Consider the following 23,208-nt stretch of genomic DNA (forward strand, 5'->3'; position numbering starts at 1 on the left):
GGCAGGTTACCCACAGCTCAGCTTTATTTTCTCCTTTTAGGTTTAATGTTTTTTTCCCGTCTTGTAAGAAAAAGTTTAACGCTTTCTAGACCTTTCACTAATACCTCCTTCCTCCTTTTGGCTTGCTTGTGACAGCTCTTTCGGGATGTTCACATCCTTCCTCCTTTTGGCCCCTGTTTGTGACGCCTCTCCGGGGATGTTCACAGAATACAGCAAGCAGCATTGGCACCGAGAGGGGCGAGGAGGAAGACAGGGCTGGCAGAGCACTGGGGTTGGCAAGAGGAACGCGGCACGGTTACCTGCCGGCTCTGCTGGGCGGTACTGGGCTCGCCACTCCTTTGAGCAAGGGTGAAGGACAGATTTCTCACCTCCTCCTTGATATCTGCCCGCTGCCAGGCAGAGGCAGCTCCCTCCCACGAGAATCCCACACGGAAGTCAAGTCACTGCTCCGTTCACATGAGACCTCAGGCGAAGGAGCTGGGGAAGGAAACCACGCTCTGCGAGAAACCCCAGGAGCCTCGCGGCTCGTCCCGCCTGCGGCCCCAGCTTCACCGTCTGCCCCACGGACAGCTCCTCAGAGACCTGCCCGAAGGAGCAAAAAGACCCAGGGGGAAAGAGAAAGGCTCTCCACTCCACCATGCAGGTAGGAAACAGAAACTGCTCAGCTATTTCCAAGAGGTTGCTTTTCAGCACCTCTGAGCCACCTGTAGCTTGGAAACGTGGGACACGCTAAGCTCCAACCTCGACCACTCACGTGCTTTCAGCCTTTAAAGTACTCAAAAAGTACTACAAAACTCCTGTTCCTCTTTCCAGCCAGCAACCTCAAGCCTCCCGTGAACGTGCGATGGGGAAAGCGGTGCGTGCCGCTGGCTCTGCAGTTTCCCGCAGCCGGGGAGCGAGGCAGGGCTGAGCCTTGGGCTGCTCCCCGAGGTGCAGCGGGGTCACGCAGGGCCCCAGACGTTGGTACCAGAGTTCAGCGGTGCCAGAGCACAGGTCAGAGAAGGATGGTTCGGACTGAGACCAGATCTTCAGCTTATATAAACCCAGGGAAAGGCACTGCGTGTAGTAGCGGAGGTGACAGCCCCAGATGCTTCAGGAGCACCTGGAATAAAGCAAGGGGAGGTGGGGAGCTGTGAAGTTTAGTTTCTCTAGCTTGAAAGAAAAGATGTGGTTTTCTTTTATTCAAAAAGCCAGGCAAACTCTCTAAGATTGAGGCAGCTAGTAAATGTACAGGCATACCATCTGCCTGTTCAAGATTGTCACATTTCTTAGGAAACTATGAGGTAAGGTGGAAGTGCTGTAAGGGAAGCGTTTGTAAGAAACATCCCTGAGATAAGAGCAATTTGATCATCTCAGTGTGGGTGATGGGAACCACCCAAACCCCCACCAATCCACAATTAGAAAGGAAAACAAGGATGCCAGATCCTATCCAGGTCCTTTGCCTGAGTTACTCACACAGGTGACTACACCCTCAGCCCAAGGGTGCCTGTCACCATCTCTCTGGAGGATCCAGTCACCTCACGCAGGGCAGCGGGTTACCTGGCCTGCAACAAAGGGACAAGGACCCACTGATACAGCTGGAGACAAACCAGGCACGCTTCAGAGCACGCCAACCCTTTTTAACATTGAAATTCCTGCTTCTCGCTGTGCCAGTTACTTCTACACCTTTGCACAGCGCGCCTCCAACCCTGCTCCAGCCACCGGGCAGGAAAGAGTGAAGCAGGCACCGTCCTCCTTGATAGCAGGGATTAGAGTCCAGGTTTTATACAGCCACTTCAGAGCCGCAGTGGCCTTGCCTGCACGTGGGGCCAATCTGACTGTCTCGTGCTGCCAGAGCAAAGCAGCCATAATCAGACAGTGTCGCCAGTCCCCCGGGACAAAAAAAAAAAAAAAAAAAAGGTGTGGGAGTACTAGTGATCCGAAGTCCCTGCCGTCTGCAGCTGTCCCTGTGTACAAGCCACATCTGGCCCCAAAAGCAGGCTGGGCTTCTGCACAACGGTCCAAGCAGCCAAGGCTTACAGCAGCCACTGTAATGAATTAAACCTGCTGAAATGCTGCTCTTCCATCACCACAGGTTTGCAAATCCCCCTCTGTAGCTGAATGCAATTTTTATCTGTTAACTCTCCAGAAGCGGGTAGCGGGAATTGCCTGTGCTAATCTGCAAATAATTCACAAATTCCTCCCCATTTTTCAGTCCTACGCAGAAGCACTCGTGGTGCCTGCAGAGCGGGTACCAGGTGGTAAATTACACTGCTATGGGAACACAGAGAAAAGCCAGACCCCGCTACCATGACATCCTTATTGCCTAGAGAGCCGTACCAATTCTTAGGGCTTGACTGGAAAATTAGAAAGCAACAATTCCCTCCTGGGATTAAAATCAGTGCTTGCTATTTGAGGAACATGGAGAAGCAGGGACAGGATCTGGCTGCATCAGGTCTGAGAGACCAGCAATATGACTGGGAGTGCTGGTGGAAGAAGGATGCTCTGCTGACGCTCTGCAGGCTCAGCCTGAATGCTCTCTCTCCTTGTGGGCAAGGCCCTGAGGCACAGGCAGGGGCTGGTAGCACCATCAGGGAATCGGGGGGCAAGGCTTCCGATACTCCAGCCACCCAGCCTGGCTACACAGACCAAGCCCCATGGCTGGATACGTCCCATTTGCGAGCCTTCCTTTGTAATCCCATCAGCCTCTTCCCCAGGAAAAGGATGTGCTGGTCAGGATGCTCTGGCTCCTGAGCAGGGGGCATGCCTGCAGACGGCGGAGGTGGGAACCACCTGGAAACAGAAGCTGCGATGCCAGCAGGTCCGTTCACCTCGTCCTGAGCTCTGTTGGGGTCAACACCAGCAGCACAGCTGTGTCGAGGCGCTGACCCTAGTGGCATCTAGGAACACCTTGAAACCCCGCTGTCCGCAAAGGGTGGTTTCCCCTCCACATTGCAGGGATCAGCGATAGAGCTGGAAGCCTGGCAGCCCCAGCAGGCAATCTTTGCAGGATGAGGCTGGTGCACACACAGGCTGACAGAAACCAGCCAGGCAGGAATGAGACAATGCGACCTGCAGAGAGGGGGTGCCAGGCTAGATCTGTGCCAGCATCAGAGCATCAGCAATGGGGCAGAGCCCCGATGGGACTCCTACACCCTCCCCTGTGCCCAGAGAGGGGCTCTCGGCCAGGGACAGGGAGACCTGCCATACCAGCTAGGCACTTACCCACCTGGGGAGACCAACCCGAGCCAAAACCCAATTCTCCCACCCCAAAGCCTGCTTAGAACTTTGGCAGAGCAGATGACAGCACCATAAACCCCCCTCTGCGTCCTGTCCTAAATTGGGGTACCTTTCAGCAGTGAGAAGTTCTGGTTCTTATTGCAACAGCACCTCTGGGGGAAAATATCCCTCTTCTCAAGCCTTCTCACTTTGGCTTTCTGTTGGTCAGTCTCCTCATGACTCTTTTCTTTGGGTGAAGCCAGGGCCTTAGCTCCACGTGAGAGAGCATTTGGCAGAGCATTTCAGCCCTGTCCTCATCCCGGTCTCTTCTGCTCCCATGGCCTCATTCTTCAGTGGAAGCTTGGGATCCAGATCTTACATCAGGGCATGGTTGCACCATCACTGCTCTGCTCCCAAGATTACAGCTGGATGAACTTGTCTGGCTGGCCACTGTTTCAGGTCACAACATCTTTGGTGGCAATACTGACTGACGATATCCCCATCCCCTGGCAGCTCCTTCCCACTTCTGTGCTGCGTCACCATGCCCTCAGGAACAGGGGCATAACTCTTTGTGGGGCTGCACCATGAGTCACATCAAAGAACCACAAAAAAACCCCCAAAATGCTGTTTTTAAGACAGGATCCATTCCCTGCCCCTGTCACAGCATGGCCTGCAGAGCGTGTCTTTATTAAACTCATTGCATTCACTGGGATGTGAAGCCTGGCATGCTCTTGCCAATCCACTGAAAGGCTGGTTGGACTAATCCCTTCTTGCCTAAGAGGGAACTATGGCTGCAAAACCAGGCTGAGATCGCATCAGGGAAGCCAGGCATAGAGGACAGGGACAAAGTGGTTTGAAGCTGATGCGCCCCAGTTCCGGGCGCCCACCAGGTCCAGCCCACCCAAGGGTGCTCGCTGCAGCATCCTTTCACAGAAGGACACCGCAGGCTGGAAATCACACTGGGCAGAGGGCAGCTGCTGCCACAGGGCCACCCTCTTTGCTTCATGCACGACCAGAGCTGTACCACTTGGGTGTCTGAGCATAATTAGGCTTAAATAGTGAAGGTGAGCAGCTGCAGTCGCCCCTGCGCACCATCTCCCTTGGGAGCTGGTAGCACACGGGAGGGAACCAGGCAGAAGCCAAGTGTCAGCAGCTCATCTTCCCCTCTCTGTCCCTTGGCTGCAGACTGAGGCATCTGAGGTGTTTTCCAAGAACTCGTTTTTCACCTGCTTTGCTGCAGTCTGCAGGGTTGTGCAAGCCTCCAATTGCCCATGCCCGACTCTCCCTTCACCGGAATTTAAAACTACCTTCCCCACCCTTGCCAAAAAGCTAACAGTGCCCTATCTGAAAGGAACAACTAAATAGGGGAAAAGGTTGATTAAAGATTGTAAAAACCACTGTAGCATGGAGGGAGAGTTGAGTGTTTACACTCATCCAGTACAAATGTCAGGGCATCAGGTGAAACAAGACAAAGTGAAGTCCAGAACAGAGGGAGGGGTTTTTTTCCCCTCCTGCCTGGCTCCCTTGTGACCCCAGGGTACCATAAATTTTGGGCATTACATGAGTTCATTCAAGACAAGGCTGCACATACTCACAGAGCAGCATTCCCTCCAGGATCCCTAAACACAAAGCCATATTTGGCTCAGGAAGACCTCGAACTGGAGAGCAGTCGCGTATGGGAGAAGGTTTCAGACAAGCCTGTTCATACCCTCCTCCCTGGGCAACCCTTCGTGGCTGCTGGGAGAGGAAAACTGGGCCAGGTGGATCTTGATCTTATGTTGTAATGCAATTTTATCTACACAGGCTCTGTCTTTTTTGATGTACTGCAAGTACAACCAGTGACACACCCCAGAGCACCTAAACGCCAGGCGGGCTTTGCTGACGGGCAGGTTTCTGTGTACCACAAGCAGAGCGCTGCTCACCTGCACTCACCACCCGGAGCGGGGCAGCTTGATCCCGATGCCCCCAGGAGGCTCTGATCCAGGGCATTGCGATGCCATCCGAATGTTTGCAGGGAGAGCTTTGCTCTGTGCCCAGACACGGGATCTCCCAGGGAGCCCGCTGTAGCCTTGGCTGGTTTTCTCTTCCGCAGGATGAAATTCTGTTGACTCCCTGGAGGGATTTTCCTGTAGAAGACACGGACCCATTTGCCCCCCCGGTAAGCTTTGCTCCCTCTGCACTCACAGCAAGTTCAGCACAGCTCAAAGAGGGGAGTGGGGCAGTGTCAGGGCAGCTGCTGCCTCAGTTTCCCCATCCCCATTCTCCTGCTCACTCCCAGTTCCCAGGGACCCTTTACACAGTCATGATGAAGGTCCAGACCTCTAAGAGGCTGGAGCCGAGAGGGAGAGCTCTCAGCTTGCCACCCCCATAAATTCCCTGGTGTTTTCTGTGGGCAGGATGAAGATAAGTGGGATTTCGTCCTGGTAAGCGACATCCACGAAGTGGGCAGCGAGAAGGAGATCAAGAGGAAGAAGTTCCTGGATGAGCTGAGCAAGAAGGGGTTTGCCATCAAGGTGAGGTGCTGTAGGAGGAAAAGGCAGCAGATACTTGGCTATCTCGTGGTACCCAGGATCCAAGCATGGTTTGGGCTCCTGCATCCCAGGAGATGGGAGAGACCTGAACCATTGAGCTGATCACCATATCAGTGCTGGAAAATAAACTTGCTCCACCAGGGGAGACCCCAGCCCCAGGACTCACACAGCCCCTGGCCTTTGCAGCTCTGCCCTTTTCCCTGCCCCTCTGGCTCTGCCAGCATTGTTCTAACAGCCCTTCTCTTCCACCCACTAGAAAATTGAGGACAAGAAGCTATTTTATGGAGTCCGTGCCCCAAAACAGATCTTCCGGAAATATCAGTGGCTCTTGAGGAACCCCGACAGCAGGCTGCAAAACTGCGATGTCCATCATGACATACCAGTGACCACCAGGTGGGTGCTGAGCTGGGCTACTGACTTCCAGCATCTTGCACTCCCCTTTCTCCACACCAGCATCCATTTTCCAGCTCAGCTCACAGTTGCCTCAGGCTTTTCATTTTCCACAGAAGGCCACCTCCACCCACCATGTGCAAAGCTGCCAGCTTCTCACTGTCCACAGCCAGCTCCCTGTTTCTTCCCACCCTTCCTTCTCCCTTCCCTCCCCTGTTTTCCAGGGCCACACAACACAAGTCTGTATCCCCAGAGCAGCCTTTAACCACAGTTTCTCCTTGCTCAGGATACGGATCGTGAACTTCATCCTGCAGAACACAATGACGCCCGACCTCGGTAAGGGAATGGGGCCAGCAGGGGTGATGCTCAGCCTGGGTCTGCAGTAAGGCTTTTGCCCCATGGCAGGCACAGGCATCTCCAGCAGCCTCACCGCCCCCAGGGACGATGCAGAGGGGAGGAGAAAGCCAGGGTGCAGCTCAGACAAGTACCTTTGCTGCTGCATCCAGAGGCTGGGAGATTGGGACTGCAGGAACCAGCAACAGCCCTCTACTCCCTCTCCCCAAACCCCTCACCTCAGCTGCCCACCACTGCTCTCCTGTGTCCCCAGAAGAGCTCATTCCTCTCTGACACCCCAGGATGAGCAGAGCAGCACAGGGTGTGGGCTTTCTAGCCATCTCCAAGGACCTGCCTACCTGGCTTGCTCCCAGAGCCAGCCACAACACAGCCTGTGGCAGCCCGGCAGAGTAGCACAACCACAAGGATTAGTGCTGATCCCTTTTGAATAGTTCAGCCTCTCCCAGGCATTTATTTTTTTTTTACCCCCCTCAAAGGCTCCAGAAAAGGTTTGGGGTGATTCTGCCTGGCAGGGAATACACAGGGGCAAGAGCAAAGCTTTGTCTCACTAATCCTCTCCATTCTGCTCTGCTACCAGAGAAGCTGGATGACCTGATAAAGAAGAAGGTCTTTGAGGCAACGTTTCCCCTGCACGAGGTGAGGCCGAGCACACAGGTGCCTGGGAGGAAAAGCCACGAGAGGTAGAGGAGCAAGACTGGGCGGGGGAAGATTTTTGGGTAACTGGGGCTGCATCAAGACCTCCCTGGATGAAGGGCATGACCAGGCTCCCAACAGCAGCCTGGGAGCTGGGCTGGGGATTAAGGTTGCCCTAACATTCCTGTGTCTGACCAATGTCTCTGCTCTCCAGAAAGAAGTAGTAAGGGAATTCCTGAAGGAGAAATGGGTTCACTGGAGAGATATATTTTGCGAACAGCGGATTGAGAAGATCAGGTAACACGGGCAGAAGAGGCACGGCAGATCCTTCTAACCAAGAAGTCCCACCTGAAATCCAGACAGCTTTATGCCCTTTGCCAGGGTCCTGTGTTTTCTTTTAAATCATTAGTTTGAACCTGGCTCTTCTCGCACGTATTGGGCTGCTTCTGAAGCCTGCAAAGTTCTTAGCCTAAGGGTTATCCCTGTGGCACCAAGCTCCATCTGCTAATTTTGCAGTATGAAACAACCCCCACATCAGCACGGTTTTTAATTAGCCGTTTCATTTTCAACCACGCATTCCCATGTTCAAAAGGAAGGCGAGATGGGAACAGAGCATCAGTGCAGCACATCCAGCCTGAGGCAGAACTTGGGGCATTAAAGGCAACAAGGGGCTCCTATAACCACATTAAAACTCAGGGAAGAGCACAGCTCTTATTTTAAAAGGGGAAGAAAACTAACTCTCCATGGTCAGGGGAAGGAGGGCAAAAAGAACATGCTACTTCATAAAGTTGTCAGTGGGCTCTGTTAGGGAGATGAGATGTTAAAATGGAGATGTGCTCTCCTTCCTTAAATGTTTACTACAGTTCACAAGTCTAGCAGAGGCACTAGGGACTCTTGATGCCTCCACGGTGCACAGGGTCAGACAACTCACCATTTCTAAGGTCAATGCCTGCTTCATATGGAAGTGGGCATCAGTGAGAGTGGCTCTCCTTGTGGCATATTAACCGAGGGGGAAGAAAAAAAAAAAGGAAGAAAAAAAAGAAATAAAACCTCACTCCTTAGTTTGCATCAGTCACCAGGTTGACTGAGAACAGGAGAAGCTTCTCACAGGTTTCTCTAATCCTCTGCAGGACAGCGTGCCCTGCACCATGCGGTGTAGACCAAGGCAGCCCCCACAGCGGCCTCGCGTTGCTCTCCATCCTGCGTTCATCCCTCAGCCGGAGCTGTGCTCTCAGCACGTCTTTGCTGCGCAGCCCCACAGTGATGTCCACAATGCACTTCACTGCATTCCCATGCAGTCAGAGCACAAGGAGACCCAGCTGTCCCTCCTTGCACATGCTGCTGCTGAAATCCCCTGGGAAATGCTGCACGCTTCTGGTTCCTCCAGCTCCTCTACTCAGTTGAGCTGACCCTCCCAATCCCAACAAAATCCCCAGACATGCAGATAGCACTGCCCCTCCTGGACCTGATATCCTTTTGGGAGTGGAATAGCATTTTCTAGCATCCCCTAACAATGTGGTCTCTTCCAGTTGCTGCAAACCACATCTCACCTTTCCTTCTAGGTGCTATTTTGGTGAGAAGGTGGCCTTGTACTTTGCCTGGCTGGGCTGGTACACCTACCTGCTGGGAATCGCTGCAGTGGCTGGACTGGTGGTCTTCGTGGCTGGGATTACTGTTTTCAACTCCAGCCAGGTGAGGTAAGGCAGTTGGGAATGCCAAACGCGCATCCTGTTCACAAGCCTTTGTTACGCACGCCACTTTGAGCCACTGTTATTCCCCTTTGCTTCCCTCTACACCTTTCTCTCTAGCAAGGAGATCTGTGAAGCCAGTAACACCATCATGTGCCCCCTCTGCGACCAGAAGTGCCCATTCTGGCTCCTCTCTGACACCTGCACCTACGCCAGGGTAGGTAGCCCCATTCCCAAGACAGGCTCAATGCAAAGGATGGGGAAACACTCCCAGCTTGTGCTGTTCCCACACCACTAGAAAGAAAAGCCACCCCAGCAAACTGGCTACAACACACAGGAAACCTCCACTAACCTCTGTAATAAGGAGGAGGTATAGCCAGATCACAGTCTCCATCACCACCAAGGAAGAGTTTACCACTAACAAGTCCCAGTGTCCATCCCCTTCCTGCATTTTGCCCTCCTGGAGCACCCTGACCTGTCTCAGGGGGGACCAGGGTGGCAAGAGGACTGCTGAGCACAGAGGCTTCTCCCCAGACCCCGAGGTGCCACAGCCCCTGCACCCCGCTGCTCCCATCACGCTCTTCCTTGATCTTCTCCAGGTCACTCACATGATTGACAACGAGGGGACGGTTTTGTTTGCCATGTTCATGGCGATCTGGGGTAGGTGTCGATGTCTTGGTGCCAAGCACACACAGCTTGGAAAAGGGATCAGCCCACTGTGGCTTAGGGGGACCGTAGGTGGAGGAAAATGGGACACCAACGCAGCTCTACCATTCAGGAGCTTTTTAGTCCTTATCTCCTCTTCTTCCAGGGCCACCAGCTCCCCTTCCAGACAAGGCAAGGAACAAAATCACCCCAGCAATTTCCTTCAGCTCCCCAAACACTCCTTACCTGTCCTGCCTGAAAGCTTTTACTCCTTCACCCACCCTCCTGCAAAGCATCCAACAGCCTCTCTAGTCAGGCTTTTCTAGCACCAGCCTGTAAGTGGTGGCAGCTGCAGGAAGGAGGCACCACCAGATCCCTCATTAACCTTCCCAGATTGCTGCTGTGGAATAAGCACAGCAGAGCACTGGGCCATGAGCTGATATGATCCCATCACCATATTAGCTACACATCTCATTTGTCTTTACTACAGCCCTTTCCGCTACAAACACCACCGCAGGGGTGGGCTGGGCGTTTCACCTGCAAGACCACGGTCTGAGCAGGTCACGGACATGGTCTCGTGTCTCGCTATGGGCTGGTTTACATGGGGACAAGCTCAGGAAGGTCAATCCAGATTAACAGAAGGGATGGTTGTAAATGGATTAGCAGAGGCGTAGCCATGCTGGGGTGCAGTCCAGGATACCTATTCCACTTGAAAGGTGTATTTTTCATTAATCCAGAATAATGTGTCTGGCTGGCACCACATAAACATGCCCACCACAGCAGAACAGCCCTGATGCTTACTCTTCTTTATGCCAAAACCCCTACAGACACTAGAGCTGGCCTGACTCCCAGTGAAAACTCACCCACACACCTCCATCCCCAGCCCCACGTGGGGCCGAGTGCTCATTGCTGCATGTCCAGGGTCCTTCCCGGTTGCTGAGACGCAGAGGTGGCTGCCTGTCCTCCATGGGCCAAGGGCAGTCCAGGCTGATTTGCCATCAGGTTGGATAGTAACGTGACTATCCATCCCACTCTATGGGACGGAGAGGTGACTTTGTCCGAGAGCCATCCTCCAGTGTCACAGTGCTCTATCCTTCCCCCCACAGCCACTGTGTTCCTGGAGCTGTGGAAGAGGAAGAGAGCCAACGTGGTCACTGACTGGGACCTGTACAGGTGGGATGAGGAAGAGGTGAGGATGTCATCTTTCCTGCTTAGTGCTTCCCTTTTCAGGGCAGGAGTCAGCCGGACCTACAGAAAAGACACGTCACAGGGACCCCCTTGCCCAGCTTGATTCTCTGTAGATGTAAACATCTAATGGAGACACTTAAACAAGCAGCAAAGCCAACATCTGACAGTCCTAGGAGAGTCCTGGGAGAGACAGAGCCCTCCAGAGAGTGACGCAGATGCTAGCCACTTCTCTGCATTGCTAGTCACCTCTCCACCTGCACAAGGGCTTGAACTTAATCAGGATTGGCCATGCTGTTGTGCGTTGGGTTGCGTGTTCATCCCTGTCCTTCTCTGGTGCTGCTCATCCCATATGCCCATTAACACAATGACCCCTGGACTTCCCACTACTTGGGCACAGCTCTGCCGCATCCTTTTTTTTTTTTTTTTTTTTAAAGGAGGAGCTGGCTATGGAGCTGATCAATAATTTGCAACATGAACCCCGGCGGTACCAGCACTCCTACTTCCGCAGCACCATCATGCTCCTCTTGGTTCTGGTGATGGTATGTGCCAGGGTGACCATAGGAAGATCTGATTTAAGGGCACATGGGCTTTCCTCCTGATCCCTCCCTACTCTGCTGCAAGAACAGCACCTCAGTGTGTCCTATGGCTACAGCAAAGGCAGAAACCAGGCTATTAGGGCAGGTCCATGCCCATCACAAGGATCCAGTGGCCTCCCTACGCTCACACCTTGCTGTGCTGATGCGAGAGGCCAACCGCCCCTTGGGGATCTGGGCTGAAGACTCTGCTCTCGCAGTGGAAGGCAGTGAGGATCAAGGCAGTAACCCAGAGGGTAGGAAAAGGCAAACCCTTGATGCCCTCATTTCTCCACGTGGGCCAACAGAGAGAGTCTAGGCGAGTAGTTCAGGTGGAGACATCCACCTTATGAACCTCTCATCCTTAAGCACAGGCTTGCATTTGAGGCCAAGGCCAGATGAGCTCTGGTGAAGGGAACCAGGGTTTGAAGGGCTGGTGGTCCTCAGGCTGGGATGGAGCACGTGCCCTCCATGCACAGCTTCTCACCACCCCACCGCCCTCCTCCACAGATTGCCGTGCTGATCGGCATCGCCCACGCGCTCATCATTTACCGGGTGATAGCAACGGCTCTCTTCACCCAGAGCAACTTCGAGTTCCTCCGCGAGCAGGCCAACACGATGGCAGTGATGACAGGGGCCGTACTGCACTACATCACCATCGTCATCATGACCAAGGTGTGGAGCGAGACACGGGGCGGGCAGCAGGTCTTCTCCTTGCTTTTCCACCATCAACCCTCCGCTCACATTTTATACCTCTCTCCTGCAGGTCAACAGGCACGTGGCCCTCTATCTCTGTGACCTGGGTAAGGGAAACCGGGGGCTGCCTCCCACCTGCAGCGCCGAGCCGCCCAGCAGTACCCAGGGACCGCAGCGCAGCACCCCCTCGGTCCCCAAATGCGGACAGGCTCCTGGCCCGTTCCCTTCCTCCACCATCACAAACCATCTACTGGGCAGCTCTTGCCATGCAGGTCCCCATGGGAGGCCAGCAGCCCTCCAACACACAAGCCCATCTGTGGCCCACAGGCTGCCAGCTGGCTGTCCCACAGCCACGTTACGCTTTGGAGGGGCAGCCACCCTACGGGGCTGAGACCTGGCACGAGCAGGAAGCCACCACAGCTGTAGGAGAGATCTCAATATGGTTTCCCTCCCAGCTGAAGGGTCCCTTCTCCCCCAGCTCATGGCTCTGAGGGACCTCCCTGCTTAGCTGGGCTCAGCTCCATCTAAGGGCTCAGGGGAAGGGCAGGGAAGACTCCATGAGGGGCAGACACCCTTCCAACCTTCAAAGAGCTGCTGTGGCATCCAAGGGGGAGCAGGGCAAGGTCCCACCACTCTGTGACCAAGCCCCTGCGCCTTGCTCCCTTCCCCAGAGAAACCACGGACCTTCTCCCAGCGTGAGAACAACTTCACCGTGAAGATCTTCACCTTCCAGTTCTTCACAAACTTCTCTTCACTCATCTACATAGCCTTTTTCCTGGGACGGTGAGTGGTGGCTGGGGACCCGGCGGGGAGCAGAGGGGAGCCTGGGTTTGGGGCATACATCCCCAACTCTCCCCAGGGTCTAGGGACAGCCCAGTCCCTCTACCCACCTCACCAGGCACAGGGACCCCATTTGGGACCTCAGGAGGGCCATGACTTTTCCCCGTGGGCATGTTAGATGGGGGAAGCCCCTTGCCTCTCCACCAGTGCCCGGAGGATGATGGTCTCCATCCTGCGCCTGGATGTTCATCCAACAGGGGTGAGCAGCGGGGCTCAACAGGTATCGCTGTTGTTGCTTCCTTGCTCAGGATCAACGGCCATCCAGGGAACTACGTGCGCATTGCTGGCAAGTGGAGGCTGGAAGAGGTGAGGGACTTGCCATGAAGCTCTCTGACTTACACCACAACTCCTACTCTGCCTTTCCCTACTGCCCAGCAAGGCTCTGGGAATCTCAGCTTCCTCCTATAGTACCTGCCTTGGCCAAACAGCCCCTCGGGCCAGGCCACCCTGCTTGCAGGGCACGACTCCTCTCGTCCCTTCGCAGTGCCACCCCAGCGGCTGCATCACCGACCTCTTCATCCAGATGGCCATCATTATGCTGCTCAAGCAGACCATCAGCAACGTGATGGAGTATCTCATCCCGTAAGCTTTCCTCCAGCCCGTGGAGTGCTCATTGGTGCTCCTGCACAGTCAGGACAGCTTACCAGCTCTTACAGAGAGTGACCCTGGTCTTTGGGCCAAGAGTTCCTCCTTTTCCTTCCTCGGGTCTCCAGGGCTGTCACTGGCAGCAGTTCAGCCCTGCTGTCCTCTGCAGGTAGCCGTACAAATCGCTCCCTCCCCTTGCAGCTGGATAGCCCACAAGCTACGCAAGAAGCAGCAGCGGCCCAAGAAGAGAAGCATGATATTAGGAGAGGAAGAGGAGGAGGCCGAGGACCCCTGCAAAAGGCAGTGGCTGAGCAACTATCAACTCAAGGAGGTCAACATCTTCAGCTTGTTTGACGAATTCTTGGAGATGGGTACGTAGGGCAGGGGGTCGAGTGAGGTGGGATGCTGGGTGCAGAGCCACGTGCCCTCCTTGCCTGGAGAGAGCCTGATGCTGGGGAGCCCATACACAGGCAAGGGAGAGCTCTGAGACCCAGCTCCGAGCCCAGCCCCGCTCCAAGAGCTCTGGCACACCAAGGAGATCATTCCCAAAACAAGAGAGAGCGGGCAACTGTGCTGGCCTTGGGCACCTGCCTAGGACCTTCCTCTCCTCCCAAGAGTGCCAAGGTGATGGCTGTAACCCCAGGGCAGTCCCTCTGCCTGGCTGGCTCAACCAGCGCCCTGTGGGGCCCCCACAGATCCCCCTCTCTGACAGCCCTGTGAGAGGTGGGTGTCTCCTGTGGGGGTGTGGGGTCCCCAAGATAGGTCTATCTCCCCCTTTCACCCCTGCAAAGCCCCTCTGACACAAGCCACAAAGCAGGACAAACCCAGAGAGAGGTCAGGACCCTGCGGGATGTCCCCTCTGCCGTGGCTTCACACCAGCACCCGGCGTTTTCCCCCTCCGCAGTGATCCAGTACAGCTTCACCACCATTTTCGTCGCTGCCTTTCCCCTTGCCCCGCTGCTGGCATTCTTCAACAACCTCTTTGAGATCCGCCTGGATGCTATCAAGGTGTTGCGGCTGCACCAGCGCATGGTGCCCAGGAAGGCCAACGACATCGGTGAGATGGGGCCCAAGGAGCACCCTCCTTCCAGCGTTGCTGCTTGTGCAAACGGTGCCGGCGCTAAGCCCTTTCCCCAGTGGGAAGCCCTTGAGCATCCATCCCTTTGCCAGGGACTGGTATCACTTCACTGTGGAAGTAGAAGAGCACAGGGACAGCTGTGGGTTGGGGAAGGAGAAGCAATTTCAGACCCTGCAGAGGCTGAGGGGCAGCTTGAAGGCCTCCTTCCTTGACCTCTTCTGGCCATGCCAAACCTGTCCCTGAGCTGGGACTTGGTCTGCAACGCTGGAACGGCAGCAGTGAGCTGTCAGAGGGGCCTCGCTGACCGCTCCTTTCCCGCAGGAATCTGGCTGCAGGTCTTGGAGGCTGTCGGCATCCTAGCTGTCATTGGGAATGGACTGGTGATCGCCATCACATCCGACTTCATTCCCGTGCAGGTCTACAAGTACACATACAGCCCCTGCATGATGGAAAACAGCACTAGCGTGGAGTGAGTGCTGCCAGTCGGCTGCTCGCAGCCCTGCCTGCCTCGGTGCCACCAGTGCAGAAGAGGGAGGCAGCTGAGCGGTCCCCCACAGCAGGGTGGGGGGAAAGGGGAGCAGGGAAAGGTTTTCCAGATGGCACCACCTTCAGCATCCCAGATGGCCTCCCACTCACATCATCCCCGTGGTGGGTAAACTGGTACCCCTGAATGAAAAGAGCACCATGTAATGTTGGAGCGCTGCAGGACTGCCCGGGTGCCTGTGCACACTCTCCCCTGCCCTCCCCCTTTTCCTCCAAGCCTTGGCTCACCAGCCAAGTTCAGTCAAACTGGACAGAAGTCTCGGAGACATTCATTTCCCCCAGGCTTTGTGCAAATGGGTAGCTAGGGAGGGGAGGGAGAGCCCCAGATGGGCGCTGGCTTCCCCAAAATGGGAGGCTACAGTCTGTACTCAACCATACTACTAGTCACCTGAGAATCCACACAGCAGGGAAACTGTAGAAACGAAAGCTGCAGATAGATAGATGGGCTTTGTAGCAATCAGAGGCCTTCGAGTCCCCTAGAAGACACAAGAGCTGCAGCTTTTGGTTAGGGCATGCCACAGCCCCCCAGCACGGCCATGAACCAGGAGCACCCCCCTTCACCGCTGGGCCAATGTGTGCAGACATGATCTTTCCCCCCTGCAGCTGCTCGACCGGCTACATCAACCACAGCCTCTCCGTCTTCCGCATTCAGGACTTCGAGCCGTACACAAAACTGCCCGAAACGCTGCCAGACTTTCTCAGCAACGAGATCAAGGAGTGCAGGTAACAGCAGCCCACGGGCATTGCTCAGCAGCATTCCCCCCACCCCTTCCCCAAGCCCCTCACTGTGACATCCAGCCTGCAGCTTGGGGAACGGGCAGGTGGTGGAGCAGGGTTTGGAGGCAGCCGTGCCGAGGAAGCTGCCGGGGCTCCTCTCGGACCCCCACGGAGGGAGCCGAGGCAGGGCACGATGCCCGGCACGGGGGCAGCCTGGGCTGGCACCGATGGGGCTGTGCTGCAGGTACCGGGATTACAGGAACGCCGATGACTACAGCTACACGGTCCAGTTCTGGCACATCTTCGCAGCCCGGCTTGCCTTCCTCATCCTCTTTGAGGTGAGCACCCAGGGAGGCAGGAGGAGGCTGGGGCAACGGGGGGATGGCAGCAGGGGGAAACAGGCTGGGTCCGTGCCGCTCGCACAGGTCACATCAACCGGCCCGGAGAGCTCCTCACCGCCTGTGGCGGCTCCTTTTGCTTTCTGCAGCACGTGGCTCTGTGCGTCAAACTGATTGCAGCCTGGTACATCCCTGATGTCCCCCAGTTGGTTAAGAATCAATTTCTGGACAGAAAACACAGCAACCTTCGTAAAGATCTGAGGTGGGTGATGCCCCGGAAGGTGCCAGGGGCTGCTGTGCTCAGAGACGGCACAGCCTCCAGCAGCAGACCTGCCTGGCCGCAGGATCCATCTGCTCCAGAGCCCCACGATCAGGCTAACAAACACCCACCACCACAGGCATGGAGAAGGTGGGGCCATGAGCTCCTGCCCTCGGGGCAGCTCCTCCATCACCCTTGTCAGGGTAGCTTCTCCCCCAAGCTTTCAGCCCAGTCTCTACTACGTGGGACCTACAGCAGAAAATGTTCTTTTTAAGATGAGCTGCATTACCCATAAATGAAGATCCATCTCCCTCCGTGCCAGTGGCCTTGCTCACTAGCCCAGGTGCCTGGCTTTTAGGCACTCAAGGCCAGTGAAATGAGTCCCACCTGAGGCAATTCAATACTAGTGCTCACCAGAGGAAATGTCTGCTTGACTTTGGCTTTTCCTTCGGAAAAAGGAAAGCTCCAAGCTAAAACAAGGAGCAACTTTGCCCAAATTATCCATTTAAACTTTGTTTAAAAAAAATCAAGTATTTCAGCTGGAAACAGAACCAGTGTAGCTGAGAGCCATAGGCTGGGCCACCCTGGTGCTTCTGTCCTTCATGGACTGAGCCCCATGTTGGAGGAGGGCTCAGACTGCCCCTCTTCACAGTCACCTTGTCCCAGCTGCCACCCCAAAATCCAAGCAAGAGCAGAAGTGAGCGGGGCTCAGGAAGCACCACGCTGCCACAGTTCAGCTTTCAGGCTCTGGCTTCCCGTTGATGGAGGGATTTCCCACAAACAGCGATTTCCCACAAACAGTGTGTCATTCTTTCTCCATTTATTTCTGGCAAAAGGCCCTGCTCCCACTCTGAATATTTTTCCACACCTCCCCATTGCTTCCCATTTCGGACAGTTCCCTTCCACAACGCCCCTCTCCTTTCTCCCCCAGCATGATGGAGTACTCCACCGAGGTGTAGCCACCGCTCACCAAGGAGAATGAGAAACACGGACGTGAGCCCCCCTCCCCAGCCTGGCAGTGCCGTGGGTGCAGGAGAAACCGCCGCAGCACCGTCCGTGGAGACGGGCCACGTGTCCCGGCTGTGACCAAGCTTGGACTTGAGCTGGGAAGCGACAACATGACGGTGGCTTCACAGGAGCAGGATGCTTTTCAACTCGCACGGCTGCGAGGAGGAAGGAATTTGCAGCAGAGCTGCGGGAATGGCACCTTCCCAGCACACCGAGAAGCTGGGGAAGAGCTTTGGCACTAGGGACAAACCACAGTGCAGCATCCAGCCACTGTCGGGTGAGCACAACGCTGGTCTGCAGGAGGATGACCTGGCTTCCTCGTCAATCATTGCCTTAACATGCAACTTGGCATCGCAGGAAAAGCCAGCTACCTCATTCTAGGTTCCCTCTCTGCTCTTTTTTTGCACTTTGGCTTCTTTTTCCTCTGCCTTCAGTGACCTCCCTGCTCTTGCACCGCTGAGAAACTTGAGTCCTTCCTCTTTCACCACAGCCAGCACAATCCTTCTCTTGGCACAACTACCACATGGCTGCAGCTCCAACCCGCTGTTTTCACGGACGTTGGGAAAAATCCAGTTGTTAGCCTGGCTGTGTTTTGCTCCAGGCTCAGCCGAGCCTCTGCATCTGCCCTAAGCACACCCGACAGTTGTGCCTGGCTCAACTACCACGAGCAAAATGGTAAATAAACATAACACCCATGCGGACACAAGTGGCCAGATCTTCAGCTGCCGTTGAGTCACTGCATTCACACTGGTATCATTCCTGCCTCCCTCCTTTGCCATCCACATCACCCAAAGAAATTGTCCCCCCGCAAAACCCTTTTTTGTCTTAATGTGGACAATTAGAAAAGGCTGGAGCTGGAGTGTCTGTGCATAGCCCAGAGCTAGGGCTGTGCGTGGGTGCTGGCTGGGGAGACACTGAAACGAAGTTGGCACTTTGGCTACACACAGTGGGACAACAACCTGTTAAATGTGCTGGGGTAACAGAAATACTGAGCTGCACAGAAAATCCCGAGCTGCACAGAAAATCCCGAGCGATAGGGCTAGCAAGGGTCATCTCGTGTTCCAAAACATGAGCTGCTAGCCTAAACCCGAGCCCCACCACCCTGACACCAGTGCTGGCTGCAGCTGCCCTCTTCTCCCTACAACCGCAGACAGAAGGGGGTTTGTCTGCAGCGGAGCACAGGGGTTACATCCCAAGGCTGGACTGGTGTCACAGCCAACGCTGCGACTTTTCAAATATATGTGCATTCCCAGCCTCTTAGCTTTGCTCTTTGCCGGGTCTACCTTTAGCGAGACATTTACTGACTCCAGGCAGAGTTATTTGTGCGTAAGGAACAAAGTCTTTGTTCATCGCTGCCCAGGAATGATAACGTGCCCTCAAACACGTGACTCTTCGCTCAGCTTCGAGTGCACAAACAGCCCTTTGATGCCCCGTGAGATTCCCCACACATTACATCAGGCTTACGCAGCCTCGCGGAGCTGGGTTTGCAAATGTACAGGGAAGAAGCTTTTCTCTTAATTTTTCCTAATTTCAGTTAATGAGGAAGGCAGTAGCATGGGACAGGTGACTGCAGCTTGGTTTCCAGCTTTCTTATGGTCCGTGTAAACTCCAGGGCAAATCCACTGACTTTCAAAGCTTTAGAGTATTTTTTCTTTATAAGACCTGGAAACTTTTAACCAGTTTGTAAGTTTAACCTCGAGCTCCACCCTTTCATCCCCTCCTCTATAAAATGGCAATAGGTGCCTCCCTGTGTTGGAGGTGAATTCTGGGGATAAACTGAACGAAACATGGGAGTTAAAAGGGTGCCACAGCATGAACGTGTGTGTATGTGCACGTGTAACAGCTGTGACAGCCTCCCTGCGAACTCAGAAAGATGCATATAAGCAAACATGAGCACCAGAGGTCAGGAACTATTTCATTAGGGCTGATTTGTCTTGTTCTGTAATTAAAAGTCAGACTGGCCCAAGCCCCTGCTGTGGCTAAAGCTGTACTGCTGTACAGAAGTCTGCGCAGTGATGCTTCTTCTCATAATGAAACCAGTTCTCACTGTATAAAGCGCTGTGAGCGCTGCATGTGTCACAAGAGGCTACACCGCTTTCAGCTCGCTTGAAGGGTCAGAGCAGCCATGCACCCCGCAGAGTCCTCGGCCCCGATTTAAGAGCAAAAAGCCAGCACTCACCGTGCCTCCTCGGAGAGGAGCAGCGATTGTGATTAAAGGTCTGTTGCTAGGTGGCACCTCATCTTGTAGCAATATTCTGGTTTCTGGGACTTGGAAGCGAAGGTTTCATATTGTATCAATGGCCTTGGAACACAGTCACCTGGCATCTCTAAGTAGGTTAAATTTAATTAGCTTCAAGCTGTTAAATGCATTGAGAATTGGCTATTAGCGAGCTCGCACTACACAGATATTTTCATTCACCTGCTAGTTCGCAGGGAGCCATTTGTGCCTCAGCAGTGCCCACTCACCTCAGGCTGGGGTGCGGCAGCAGGCAGGATGGGTTCACAAGCCCCGATGTGGCACAGGGTCTGAAGACAACAGCCTCAGCTCAAGAGCATTCTGACAGGGGAATTCAGATGCAGGGCCGGGGGAAGCCACCTCCTTCCCCAGAGACATGCTGACCCCAGCCACTGCCCGCCTGGCAGGACACAGCTCTGTGGAAGCACAGGGCAGGCTCACGGCTGTTCCGCTGCGGAACCTGCAATGCTGTCAGAGTCCCCCGAGGGTCCCACCACAGGCACCTCCAGGAGGTGGTGGGTCCGCAGGGGCTGAGGCCAGCCACAGGCAGGAGGTGACTCTCCCGGAGGTGACGTGCCTGAGTCAGTACTGCAGAGAAAGGCACCAGGGTTAAGTCAGCCTCAAAACTTCACTCCCGAGAGCATGGAAAGCCGCTAACTATCTCGCAGGGAACTGAAACAAGCTGTGCTCTCAGCCCTCCGGCTTGTTTTGCCCTTTCACCACTGCAACCAAAACCACCACCACTCTTTCTTGCTTTTAACTTACCTACCCACAGGAATAACGCTGGCGGATAAGAAAGGTTTTATCAGCTCCCAATTTGCTACCAAGCCTCCTCACGCCATTACCATCCCCTGGACCTGGGCTTGTTCCTTGGGATCCTTTATCATCCCACAAAGCCAACTGGTTTACGCTGGCTTTCACAGCCCATACATCAAAGTGACTGTGGTATTGTGGATGACAGAGCAGCCCTCCCCGAAAGAGCTGCTTAAATAGCTGCTGCCCTGAACACGCACACAGCTGCCTCGCTGAAGGGCACAGGACCGAGAGGCCATTCCCAGAGCACCAGCCCTCCAACAGGGCTCCCACTATCCCATTTTTTCCCCCCCACAACAGGTCAACAGCACCAATATTTGACATAATAACCAACACGGATTCGGCGTCGGGGGGTGTTTCGCCTTGTCAACAGGACCACAGACCTACCTGTGACCTATACCTCTGTGTGTACAGAAAAAAAAATACATAGATATGTTGCAAATATTCTGGTAAAGAAATCAAAATTTAATCACATAGAAGAGTTAGGTTTGCTTAAGAAGTAAAATTGTGAAGCATAATGTATAGGATTGTTAAGTTTGAAATGTAGCCATAGAAACTTTAGGAACTGTGTTATGTGTGACTATAGGAACCTTAATATTGTTAAAGTTTGAAATAGCTAACCATAGAAACCTCACCAGGAAGTTACTGGTTTTTCTATGTTTTGTTTCAAGAAACTAAGGAAACCGTCATGGACACCAGTTTGCTGCTTCGAAACCCCCTTACCCTTCCCATCTCGAGTATTGAAGATTCCCATCAGTAGAGCTAAGTGTAACGGACCAATGATTGTTTTTAAATAAGAATATTGATAAGGTTATATAATCAAAGGACCAATCGTTATAAAGGTTAAATTTAAGAGCGAGCATAGTATGCATTTTTATATAAAGAGCTTATATAACAATGACCTGACAGAAAAAGTCTGTAAAAACCGATGGATTTTGATACTAAGTGGGACACGCCTTTGGAGGAGCGATCCCCCGTGTCTCCAGCGCCGCAATAAACGAAGTGCCCGCTTCTTAACTTCTCATTGGTGTTAAGGAGTTTCGTTCCGGATTTCGGTAACAGAAACACTTCACCCAGGGACAACAGGCCCTACCGGGAGCTGTACGCGCTTTGCCAGCACTTGCCTCCCTCGCCCCCAAGCTGTCCCTCAGGGGGTGGGGGAGGCCCCGGCGACGCTCCGACCCCACGACCGGCGTTATTCAGCCCCCGGCGCCCCCCGTTTCCACGCCCGGGGAGAAGCCCGGCAGTCGCCTGGCGCGGGCGGCCCAACGGCCCCGGCCCCGGGAACGGCGGCGGGCTGAGGGGAGCGCCGCCATCTTGGCGCCGCGCGGGGCATGCTGGGAGCCGTAGTGCCGCGGCCGCAAGGGCGGGGCGAGCCCGGCGGAGACGGGACTACAGTACCCGGCGTGCACCGCGCGGCGGGCAGTTGCCATGGAAACGGCGGGAGGGGGCGCGGCGGGAGCCCAGGCCCGGGCTGCGAGAGGGGTTTGCTAAAAACAGTACAAATAAAACAATAACTAGAGGCGAAAACACGCCGCGCAGGGCAGCGAGGAGGAGGGGGAAGGCCGGGCGTTCAGGGTGGGGAGCGCCACGGCCGCCGTCTTGCCCGGTTCCGGCGGCACATTGCAGTGTTCGACCCGCCGCGCGCTGCCGCCCGCCCTACAGCACCGCTTCTCTGGCGGGGTTTTATTCTTTTTTGTTTGCAAAGAGGAAGTTAGAACCTTTTTTTTTTTTTTTCCCCCAAGTCGGGGATTGGGGAAAGCTGAAGGAGCCCTTCCCGGCCGTCTCTTGGCCCACCCCAGCCTCAGCCCAGAGGTGTGAAAGCCGCCGCTGACGAGGCCGGCGAAGGCACCAGGGCCCCGACACCATCCCCGAGCCCCTCATCCTGCTTGAGCTGGGGCCTTGCAGGAGGGAAATACCCTCTTTTTTTCCCTTTTTTGGCCCCAAAGCCCATGCAGTCCAATGTTTTTGCTGCTCAGCCACTGCGGCTCAGGTCAGTGTCTCTCTTGTGCTGGCCGAGGCTGTTGCAGTGCCAGGCGGTGCCGCCGCTATGAATGCAGCCCGTGCCTGCAGCGTGCTAGGGCTGTAATCGCCTCCTCGGTAATTATTACAAGTGATCACCTGCTGTTTGCAAGCGGCCACAGCTGGGCCAGGTTCCCTGTGGCCAGTGCCAGCCAGAGGAGCCACCCCACGGTACCAGTTTCAACTTGCAAAGAGGCTTTTAAAATCACGGAGGAGAAGGAAACAGACGGGAGACCCCGAGACACCCACGGGCACAGCCGACGGTTGGCCGGCCTCCCCTCACCTCCCTCCAACTCACCTTACGAAGCCTGAGAGTATCAAGTTTGCTGGTGCTCAGCAAACCATGGCACCAAAATGCAGGCTCTGCCCAGGGCTCTCCCCACAGCACTGCGTCGAGCAGACACCTCCAAACCCCCCAGGCACGCTCCAGTGCAAGCCCCTGGCTGCCGCCGTGGCGCGGTAAGCTGGTATTACTGGTGGTGGCAGATGCTGGGTGCGGGTTTTATCTTGCCCCAACACCTCCATGGGCTTTTCCAGCCATGGAGAGCCAGGGGGATTCCTCCTCAGCCCTGGGAGCCTTGTGCAACCTGTGTACGCCCAGCTCCCCAGGGCTGCTGGGCCAGCAGGCTGGGTGGGTTGCCTTCCCCCTCCTTTTTTCTCTTTCTTTTTTTTTTTCTTTTCCCCTCCCCAAAAGCCAGAGTTATTTATTTTTTTTCCCCCCACAGGTTCAGGTGGAGGTGGAGCAGCAGGAGGGAGGGACGGCCAACCCCTCCTGCAGGCCTGGCGCCCAGCGATTGGGGCGGCGGGAGAACCCAGCAAAGGGCAGGGGCTGAACCGGGGAGGGGGAAAAATAAATAAATTTGGAAAAAAAAAA

At 54.8% G+C, this 23,208-nt stretch overlaps 1 protein-coding gene across 1 annotated transcript; it reads left to right on the forward strand.

The window, feature by feature from the left end:
* Window positions 1–456: 456 nt before the first annotated feature.
* Window positions 457–17,214, forward strand: ANO9 (anoctamin 9). Its single transcript, XM_052810651.1, is given in 25 exon segments — window positions 457–643; window positions 4,735–4,871; window positions 5,291–5,356; window positions 5,595–5,711; window positions 5,986–6,122; window positions 6,406–6,455; window positions 7,051–7,109; window positions 7,321–7,403; window positions 8,669–8,803; window positions 8,915–9,011; window positions 9,394–9,454; window positions 10,546–10,628; window positions 11,062–11,166; window positions 11,710–11,913; window positions 11,915–12,002; window positions 12,567–12,678; window positions 12,984–13,041; window positions 13,220–13,317; window positions 13,522–13,691; window positions 14,225–14,377; window positions 14,720–14,867; window positions 15,545–15,664; window positions 15,903–15,996; window positions 16,146–16,258; window positions 17,187–17,214. Coding segments are annotated over 25 exon segments (2,703 nt in total).
* Window positions 17,215–23,208: the final 5,994 nt, after the last annotated feature.

Source organism: Harpia harpyja, chromosome 16 (assembly GCF_026419915.1).
Source record: "Harpia harpyja isolate bHarHar1 chromosome 16, bHarHar1 primary haplotype, whole genome shotgun sequence".
In the NCBI taxonomy this organism is placed as follows: domain Eukaryota; kingdom Metazoa; phylum Chordata; class Aves; order Accipitriformes; family Accipitridae; genus Harpia; species Harpia harpyja.